Source organism: Sander lucioperca, chromosome 20 (assembly GCF_008315115.2).
Source record: "Sander lucioperca isolate FBNREF2018 chromosome 20, SLUC_FBN_1.2, whole genome shotgun sequence".
Classification (NCBI taxonomy): domain Eukaryota; kingdom Metazoa; phylum Chordata; class Actinopteri; order Perciformes; family Percidae; genus Sander; species Sander lucioperca.
In genome coordinates this window covers 18,926,064-18,936,782 of record NC_050192.1, presented here as the reverse complement: position 1 = coordinate 18,936,782, position 10,719 = coordinate 18,926,064, and the positions used below count along the sequence as shown (strand labels likewise).

General features: G+C 43.1%; 1 protein-coding gene across 2 annotated transcripts in view; it reads right to left on the bottom strand.

The window, feature by feature from the left end:
• LOC116047911 (SLIT-ROBO Rho GTPase-activating protein 1-like) overlaps window positions 1-10,719 on the bottom strand; it is a 45,947-nt gene that overhangs the window by 3,834 nt on the left and 31,394 nt on the right. Inside the window, exons 14-22 of one of the 2 annotated variants that reach the window (XM_031296941.2) lie at window positions 10,260-10,320; window positions 9,701-9,778; window positions 9,481-9,615; window positions 8,428-8,533; window positions 6,837-7,061; window positions 4,831-4,910; window positions 4,265-4,445; window positions 2,403-2,543; window positions 428-755 (exon numbers count right to left, since the gene is read on the bottom strand). In XM_031296941.2, the coding sequence (XP_031152801.1) occupies window positions 428-755; window positions 2,403-2,543; window positions 4,265-4,445; window positions 4,831-4,910; window positions 6,837-7,061; window positions 8,428-8,533; window positions 9,481-9,615; window positions 9,701-9,778; window positions 10,260-10,320 (1,335 nt within the window). The remainder of the gene's footprint in view (window positions 1-427; window positions 756-2,402; window positions 2,544-4,264; window positions 4,446-4,830; window positions 4,911-6,836; window positions 7,062-8,427; window positions 8,534-9,480; window positions 9,616-9,700; window positions 9,779-10,259; window positions 10,321-10,719) is intronic. The other variant, XM_031296942.2, reaches the window with a different exon arrangement.

Below are 10,719 nucleotides of genomic sequence, written 5' to 3'. Positions count from 1 at the left end.
CTGAGAGTGAACCACAACAGTAAGGTTGTGAGCCGGACAGATAAAAACGTGAGCTGTAAAGCCGAGAGGAGCTGCAGGTTCATCACAACCAGAGACACATCGTCAGACATCACGTTGTTATATTCAAAAATACTTATTGTAACCGCTTTAAAGAGAAGGAGTACATGAAGAGAAGAAGCAAAAATGCCAAATATTTGCTTCTTAATTTCATTTTAAATTGAATATTTTTTGGATTCGGATTGCTTGGACTCTGAAAACGTATTACAGCTGCAGACACACAGATCATTCTCGATGCGTTTGTCACTACAAGGAACCCATTTCCCATAATTCAATTTGAATCCATTAAACATTGATTAATGCAGCTTTAATTAATGCCATCTATTTAAGTTAATTAACTGTATTCGTGTGTGTGTGTGTGTGTGTGTACCTGAGCCAGTGTGTCGGGGTCCAGCGCTCTGGAGCTAAAGCCATGTTGCCCGCTGCTCGAGCGCCGGATGGGCGTGTCCTCCGGCCGCCGCAGCGAATCGTGTCGGCTCACCATCATGGTCACGGCGGCTGCAGAGCGTCGGCGGCGCTCCGGGCTGTCGAGGGGCGGGGTCAAACCCTGACCCCGCCCCAGCAGCAGCTCCCTGGGGCTGAAGTGACCCGTCACCGGCGGGGAGCTTCGCTCCATCCCGCCTCCGTTACCGTGGCAGTGGCTGTCGGAGCGGCCGAGGGGGCGGCGGAATAAACCGTCGGTTCGCTTCCTCCTGTGACTGTCAACAGGAAGGACAAACACCGTTAACAGCAGCTTATTCCTGATTTCAGATTGGAGGAGGATTCTGAGTGCGGCGAATGTTTGAACCTTTGTACTAAAACACAGCAGCAAGAGGATGCAGAGGAAGATGTAGAGAATGCACATCTGTATGTCCTACATTTTCAAGAGTTAAAGTGCTCATATTATGCTCATTTTCATTTTGTATTGTAACTCCCTTTGGGGTGGACTTTGGGCTTTTTCACTTTGTAAACCTATAACGTGCACAAAAAAGATACATAACACAATAAAGGAAAGGGGAAAAAGCCAAAAAGCATAATATGAGCACTTTAAGGTTTGGAAAGGAAAAACACATTTACTCAACTACTGTACTCAAAACGTAAATTATGGGGTTCTCTCAACCAAAACAACAAAAGACGCAGTTTGGTGACGTGATAAAGCAGCATGGGATGTTGGGAGTTGTAGTCTTCATTGCAGTCAGTTTCTCCCGGTTAGGATTCCTTCAGCGTTCAATTGTTGGGTCTCTGTAAATTACAGAGTGTGGTCTAGACCCTATCTATAAAGTGTCCTGAGATAACTCTTAACATTTTTAAAATTTTATTTCAATAATTTTTTAAAAACATTTTCAAAAACATTGAAATGACGGTGTTCTGCTGGTCAGCGGACGGGCTGCCAGCCGAGCTGCAGCTCACGTTCGCGCCGCTCGTTTCTCTGATCCAGGCTAAAATCATTCAACCGGTTCTAAAAAATGTATCATAAAAATGTGGCTTAAAACTATATAACAAGTCAACCACAACACTGACGCACGCACAACGGGGATATGACGCCATCAACAGGTGACCAAATGTAACGCGTTACCTTGAATAAAATGGCAGACTTCTCTAGGTTTGAACATTGTTGGAAACATTTAGGATAAGTACACAACTCAACTAAATATACAGTATACCATAGGTAGGATTGGGCATCGAGAACTGATTCCTACTTGGAATCATTTCAAAAATTACGATTCCAGTAGAATCGTTTCTTTATTGGAATCGTTTGGAGGATTTGGTTTCAAATCTGATCATGGGTTCCAAATTTAACATGTGCAAGTTTTGGTTTCCGTAGCAGCCAGGCGCTTGTTGTGTTGCAGCCATGGAGCACAGTAAGCAGCGCTCTAGTGTGGCTTTATTTTACGTTGAAAAAGCTGTAAAACTGCAAACCAGCATTGAATCAAATCTTATTTGTGAAAATAGGCATGTGACCCGTTTCAACTCCACCCCTCAAAGAATCGGAATCGAGAATCGATAAGAACCAGAATCCAAAGGAAGAATTGGAATTGGAATCAGAATTGTTAAAATCCAAACGATGCCCAACCCTAAACATAGGTCTAGTCGATTTTAGACATTTTAATGCGGAAAAAGTATAAAGTTATGAATACTTCTTCCTCCACTGTGGCGTACCCATATCTCTTCCATAGATTATGTGTATAGTTAGAAGGTGAGAGTAAAAGAAGTCAGCAGTTCACGTGAGAAACAGGAGTGATAACAGTGTGATGAAATTCACAGGTATTTTTAGAGGTGAGAGAAAGAGCTGGAAATTGGGTTTAACGTTCACCGCAGCTGAAACGATCCTCCGTGCTCTCATGTGATAATGGAAGGTGTCTTACATGACGGACCTGTTATAGGTCTCTGGCGGTCTGATGTCGGTCGGGGAGCTTAGTTCGCTCCTGGATCTCTTGTCGTCAGTGCTGCTGCTTCCTCCGTCGCTGTCTGCTTTCTGACTGAGGCTATCTGACATGACGTCGGCCCTGCAGACACCCAGAGAGACTCTCAATCAGGACAAATCGCTCCGGAGACAGGAGCACAGCCAGCACACCAATCATCAATTAAGCGATCGATAGCGCACGGTTATTGACTCCCTCAGTCCAATAATAGCGCTAATCAACAAGGTGTGCAACAAATCCGCCTGAATCAATCACTGCAGCTCGTCAATGATTGCAATGAGCCACTTATGTTAACAAGAGCTTATGGGTCCTATTTTAACCATCTAAGTGCACAACGTAAAGCGCCTGGTGCAGGTGCGTTTAGGGTGTGTCCAAATCCACTTTTGCTAGTTTGACGGCGGAGAAAAGGGTCCGTGCGCCGGGCGCATGGTTCTAAAGGGTTGTACTTAGTGTCTTCATTAATCAGAGGTGTGTTTTGGGCGTAACATGCAATAAACCAATCAGAGATCATCTCCCATTCCCTTTAAAAGCCAGGCGCGTTTGGACCTTGGAGCATTGCTATTATGATGGAGGATTTGCACCGTTATATTTTTCTTTGTAATCTTTTGCATGTGTGTGTGCTGCTGTGCGTCCCTGTGTGTGTAACAAGCATAGTGTGCGCGCTGTGCACGAGCCTAGGAGCATTTTACTAATGCTCTGTTAAAATAACAATGAAATGCTGCGTTATTGACTTTAGACCAGGTTTTTGTTGGTCAATGGCGCGATCACTTCCCGCTGCCTCAAGATAGCAATACTCCCAGAATGCACCTGAACACACCTCCCTGTAAGACCAGCACACCCAGAATGCACCTGAACACACCTCCCTGTAAGACCAGCACGCCCAGAATGCACCTGAACACACCTCCCTGTAAGACCAGCACGCCCAGAATGCACCTGAACACACCTCCCTGTAAGACCAGCACGCCCAGAATGCACCTGAACACACCTCCCTGTAAGACCAGCACGCCCAGAATGCACCTGAACACACCTCCCTGTAAGACCAGGTGCATTTGCTATTTAAACGATGTGGGCGCTGGACGGGAAACTGACAACTGTGTCGGGTTTAAACTAGCAAAGACACTTGCGTCTGGCTTTGCGCTGCGCCGGGTGCAAGATAGGGCCCTAAGTACGGATGTTTTTCATTTTTTTTATAATGTTAAATAAATATAATACAAAAATAACATTTAGTTGTCCTTTAAGCACACATGGTCAAAATACACATTTTCTGAGTGATATCTTTTTTTAAAACAAAACAATATTAGTTTTTTATGACCGGCAACTAGAGCTGCAAAGTTTAATCGATTCATTGTCAACTATGAAATTAATCGCCAACTATTTTGATAATCGATTAATCGGTTTGAGTCATTTTTTTCTGAAAAAAGAATAAGTACAAAACTTCTCTGATTCCAGCTTGTTAAATGGGAATATTTTCTAGTGTCTTCTCTCCTCTGTGACAGTAAATTAATATCTTTGAGTTGTGGACAAAACAAGACATTTGAGGACGTCGTCTTGGGCTTTTGGGAAACACTGATCCACATTTTTCACAATTTCTTTTTACATTTTATAGACCAAACAACAAATCGATTAATAGAGAAAATAATTGACAGATTAATCGACAATGAACATTTTACTTACTTACTTGCAACCATACCGGCAATTTAAAACTACTATACATATTACCCTAAATTAAAGGAAAAATGAAAATTATATATATATATATAAAAAAGCATATAAATGAAAGTGTGTGTTTGTGTGTGTGCACTCGCCTGTCCTTCACGACAATGTACTGGTGAGGCACCAGGCCGCGGTTGCCGTTGTGCCGCCCCTCCCACCAGTCATGTGATGCTCGCTGGAAGAGCTGCAGGGACGCTCCCTTCTTGAAGGAGAGCTCGCGGGCCGACCGGCCCACGTAGTCAAACCGCGCCACCGCCTCCACACCCTCACCCTCTGAAAAACAGGATCGAGGGGGAAGGGGAAGATAAGAGCCAGACGTGGAAATAGAGGTGAACCTGAACTTGTCAATCAGCTGTCTGTGTGGCTTTGTTCCTTCCACAGCTCGACCAATCAGAAAAGAGCATTGAAACACACTCAGGGCTTAAGTCTTTTCTATCAATTCAGATAAAGCGAGAGAGAGAGAGAGAGAGAGAGAGAGAGAGAGAGAGAGAGAGGAGGAAGAAGGGGCGGGTGGGGTGTGGAGAAAAGAGAGAGAGTGGTGGGGGGGGAGAGATGTCTCCATGGCTGCTGTTGCCGTAGCAACCTCTCTCCACCAGGACACACAGAGGGATTGGGAGTGTGGGCGAATTGTGTGGAGGGGTCAGGGGGTCATGCGTACCCTCGTCGCTTGTCTGGGTCTCGGTGCCGCAGTCGGGCTCGGCCTCCTCCAACGCACCCGGCTCGCTGAACGGACTCTCGCTGCAGGAAGAGGAAGAGGAAGAGAAGCTCAGATAGACACACTGTCCATTCAACATGGAAACGAAAGGGAAGAAGCACAGATGGAGAGGAGGCTGCTGATGAAGAGTCTGAAGACGTTTATGCAAGAATACAGCTACTGTACTAGAGCTGCAAAGATTAATCAATTAGTATTAATCGGCAACTGTTTTGATAATCAATTAATCACTCTGAGTAATTTTTTTATGAAAAATGATCTGATTCCAGCTTGTTAAATGTGAATATTGTTCTAGTTTCTTCTCTCCTCTGTGACAGTAAACTGAATATCTTTGAGTTGTGGACAAAACAAGACATTTGAGGACGTCATCTCGGGCTTTTGGGAAACACTGATCCACATTTTTCACCAGTTTCTGATGTTTTATAGACCAAACAACTAATCGATTAATCCAGAAAAGAATCGAAAGATTAATCGACTCTATGAAAATAAGCGTTAGTTGCAGCCCTATACTGTACTGAACCGAATGTCAAGAGTTTAGTTTGTGAGAAGAACAGGACAGCCACTGTACACAGTATCAGGATGAAGGAGAGAGGCGTTCTACACCACAGGTAACAGATCGGTTCAATACCATAACCAGCGCTGATGAGGTTGTCTTCTGAAATTATACGTCAGAAAACAACTGACACCTTTTTAAAAATCTGACACTGTGGGGCCCACCCCACAGATCCCCACATACTTTAAGGGGATGTAAACAAGAAGTGCAATGTTGTCATGGATCAAGGGCTGCAACTAACGATTTTTTTCCATTGTCGATTAATCTGTGGATTATTTTCTTGATTTATCGAGGAGTTGTTTGGTCTATAAAATGTCAGAAAATGGTGAAAAATGTAGATGACCAAGGTGGCATCCTCAAAATGTCTTGTCTTGTAGTGCGTTTCCCCCTACCTAAATCTGAACCAAGCCTTAACCACGGAGAGGGCGCGATATGAACATTTTAACAAGAGGGAAACACTATTTAAACGGGGAACCGACCTCGACACAACACCTGTTCTGAAAAAACAAGGCCGAACCGGACCGAACGTCAGTCACATCAGCAACGAATTTCAAACGACCCATCGAATAGAAGCATCTGATCTGTGAGCTGAACTTCGAGCGATTTCTTGTTACTGTAAGTGGGAACTTGCACACTGTATACAGTGACTTATGTTGTGGACTTTTTTTTTATAGCCTATATTAGTTTACATTTTGGCACCTTCAACTGTTCCGCGATATTTGAATGATATCAGTATCAGTTTGATACATTGGCCATGCGATTGATTCCATTCCAGGCAATTAAAGTATGCCGAATTAGCTATTAGCGGCTCCTGTCTGCAGTGTACTCAAGGTTGTTTAGATAACTATCACTGGATTACTCTGATAATGAAGGAAACTTCAAAACGTGATGATTCTCAGGCAAGTTCTGAACAGTTTTTTTCTATGATTTCTAAGTGGATTTTTGGACGTTTATTCTTGATGGACATCAGAGATAATGATATCCCCCGGAAGTGTAGGTCACGCTGAATGATATCAATGTGTGTTTCGTGCCCGTGTGTTTTAGATTTGATTGAGTTATGACTCCGATAAAGACTCTCCAGCGCCCCCTTGGAGGTTTTTGTCTCTCTTTTGTCCTGCTGAGTATCTATTACCGACCATATTATACTGTCATTTCCCGATGATTAAAATGCAGTTCGGAGCAACGAGTTAAATAACAGCATAGTGAATATTTCCTCCATACCTCCTCAGCTAATAGCGGGCTAATAGAGCTTTACTTGAATTTAAAAATGTACAGCGAAAATCAGGGTTCAGAAGGTAAATCTCGATGGAGAGGGGGAAACACAGAAGAATAGTAATAAAATTAGGGTATTATAATTAGATGAATATGGTTAGCAACTCATGAAATGAACTGAACTCACCAGTACTGGTCTCCAGTCATACACTTCTCATAAACGGGGCCGGGCAGCTCCTTGGTGTCGGGGAAGATGTTGTCGTGGTTCAGGATGACTGTCTTGATGACCTCGTTGACGTGCGACTGACAGGCCACCTGGTCCAGCGTGTCCGGCGTGGGCAGGAGGGTGGGGCCGAATACAATGGCCAGGTTCCCAGCATCCATCATGTTCTCGTCGCTGTACTGGGAGAGGCTGAGGGGGGGGGGAACGATGGTATGAGAGCGCAGAGACGTTTGGGAACAATTTTCTTCTTTTGTGTGATTAACAATTTTTTTTCATTTTTATTCTTTCAACAAAACACAAAACATACAAAGCAACATTAACACCATTAACACAAAAAGTAGCAGGAGATGTCTTTATGTAGGCCTAATTTTATTTTAACTTTATTTTAGAAGTTATCTGCTGTAGTTATGGCTGATACTGTGGCAGGGCCGTCACAGAAAAGAAGGAAATGAAACGAAGAACAACTGAAAGTGAAAGTGAAAGTGAAAGACGACGGGCGAAATATGAGTCACACTCTGTCGGGTTATCAACAGATGGAGACAATTACGGGATTGTAAATGATTCAAAAACAACCCAGAATTAGCCCTCAGGTATGTAATAGGTCTATTTCATTCATAAAATAACTTTACAGTGTGCGATGTGGTTGTAAGTCAGTAGCCGACATTAAACTACGTCCTTCCATTTAGTCAGTGTTTGTGTTGGCTTACTATTTTCTTTTCTCTTGTCCCCCTGTACCTGTGTAAAACGTTCGTGGGTTTCATGAAATGCGCTTTCTTAATCTAAGTCATTATTACGTTGGTTGCTACAACAATCTCTTAATGCTTTGGCTCGTGACACAGTGACAGTGATAATGTTACCCGGGTTAGCTCACGAGACATCCAAAGTAGGCTAAGTTACCGTATGCAACACTTGAGATGCACCGATGCATCTGTAACGTATTCTCTTATTGTAAATGAATGATGTTCTGTCTGAGCAAAATATTGATTGCGACTATATGACCTCCTGGTAAAGCTAACTCAGTAATCTACAGTGGGTAATACAGCACCGTAGAGAAAAGATTTTTACGTCAGCAGGTGTGGTAAAAACACTACCGCTTTTGTCCAATGCGGCCGCTAGAATTAAAACTGAAAGTTACATATAGCCACTTTAATGTGCAAATTGCTTTTGGAAAAAAACTGCCCCTGAATCTGGAGGCGGACCTATAATGCCTCCCAGAGGGCAACAGTTCGAAAAGAGAAGCTGAATGCATTTCATAGTGCTGCTAACAAGCGCACCAATACGTACAAGCTGGTACATCACACCTGCACACTTCACACTCAGCTCTCCGTCTCTCGCTGCTCTATTATTCTATATTTATTTGAGAGGCTGCAGAGCTGCTGTTCCATCATCTCTACAAGTGTGCACTTCTATCGCCCTTTACTGCGAAAGAGGTTTATAGCCTCTCCCCCTTATCCTCAGCTTTAAAACCACATGCGATGAGGGGAACAATTCTGGGAAAATGGAAAGAAATGATCATTAACTGTAAGGGTCTAGTTTTGTGTGAGTGGATACTCACTGGTTGAGGAAGGCGAACAGGTAACGCATCACCACCAGCGTCGCCCTCGGGACACCCAGCAGGATCTTACGGATGCACTGCGCCCTCTCGTACATGTTCTCGATTCCTGCGGCAAGAAACACACAGCAGAACAGTCATCGAGACGAGTCTGAAACACGACGACACATCATGAAAAAACATCAGCCAGCTCCATAATATCTCTGCTGAGTAGAGGGGATGAGTTTCACAAAGACACAGACACACTAAATAGAAACAAAGACAAAGAAACTGAGAGGGAACGTGAGTGTGTGGGCTGAAGATAGACACACTGATCCTGATATATAAACTATAAGCTGAAATAGTTTGATATATTGGCCACGCGATTGTTTAGACTGCCAAGCCAAATCTGTTTTTGGCAGATCCAGATTGTATCCAGATTGATTTTTACAAAGTCTGAACAGCAAAAAACACATGAAATGTGATTTTTTTTTTTTTTGCAAATCAGATCCAAACCACATTTGGAGGTGGTTTGATATGCAATTTCAATCGAATTCCAACAGTCCGGACACTCTGGCCACTCAAATCAGATTTCAAAGTGTCTTGCGTCACTCATGTAGCCGAGGGTTATGAATGTAACTTTATTTAACTAAACTTTTGCAGATAATACAAATAAAAACCCAGAGGGTATGTAGTCCATGCCAGTGTGAACCAAGACGCCTTTTACTTCCACATTGTCAGTGCAGCTTTACTCTTTCTGCTTTACATTTCACAATAAAAACCCAACTTAAAATATCTTTGAGCATTTCGCTAAAGAGGCAGCTCAACAAAATGCTTAACGTTACTCGCAACGCGACACACAACAACGGTGTCGAGTCCAGAGTAAAGTGCTGAGCAGATGCTCCTAGCAGAGCGCCATGGAGAACATGGAGGAGAACAACAGTCCGTTCTGCACCGTTTCTCAAGCTTCGCGTTGGGAAAAGTTAAAAACTTGATATTTTAATGTGATTTCTTACACCGGATCTAAAAATGTGTGCATCCATTTGCTGCACATTGACAGTAAACTGTGGTACTCACGGACGCAGGAGATGAGGTCATTGAACCTCTCCTTGGGAAACAGCGGGTTCTCCAAACCCCTGAAGTAAAGCTTCAGCACGCCAGCCACAGAGTTGATGTCGTGGTTGCTCTCCTCGTCAATCAGTGGGTCGTTACCTGGACGACAAGACGGAACGAGTCAATCGCATCTTTACCCGCCTGAAGCTGTCGGTCCGGGGACCTGCGGGTTAAACCCTCTCACCTCTCTCGAAGGAGTTCTTGATGTCGTTTACCTCCACCTGTGATCCCGACACCCGGAATATGCCCTGATGCTGAAGACCTGTTGGGAACAGATGGGTGTTTGTGTTTCTGTCAGTCTGTAGTGTTAGCATGAAGCTAGTCTCCCATTGCCAGACCTTCCTCCACAGCGCTGTGCTAATCATTTTAATTATAATATTTTTCAATGAAAATGAGAATAACTTTACAAAAATGATCATTACCTCCAACAGAGTGAATCATATCGCAATCACAATATGATTCATCAGTCAAAAATAATCACAATTAGATATTCTCCTCATATTGTGCAGCTCTAGTTCAAAGTATTTAAGTATGAAACTAACATCACTGCCTACGGCAAGCAGGAGAAAACTTTTGTAATGTAAATGTATCACTTTAGAATACCTTGCAAGGTCTTTTGTTTAAGGAAACTAAATTCAACACCTTTGGTTTAGTAGTAGATAGTAGTTGAGTAGTCGGTGAAACCACCACATCAAAAACATTTCTCATCAATAACCGCTAAGCCAGATCGAAGTGAAACTCACCATGCAGGTTGATGTAGCGGATGCAGCTCTCCACAAGCAAGGGTATGGCTTTGGTTGAATCCTATAAACACAGTCATGGTTGGTTATTGGTTACACCTTAGTCATTCTGCTTCTGTGTGAAGGTCTTATGGACTCCTGGTACTGCCTCTTGTCACAGAGTCAGCATTAGCATTAGATTCAGACTGCCGTAGACAATCATTTGTTATAAATGACGAGTTATAATAATAGTCAATGAAAACAATTTATGTTAACAGTTCCACAAAAAGACAAAAAACAACAAGGCATTAGTCCGTCCTCTCAATACTTTGACTTCCCAAAACCCATTGGTTCCTACTGTGAATGTAAAATGTTTTAAAGCGTCTCAGTAATTTCCTAAAACAGATGCTTACTGCAGTTTTATCAAACATACAAGAGGAAATAGTGCATCTGTTGGGGATTTTTCTTTATTGATCCCCAATGG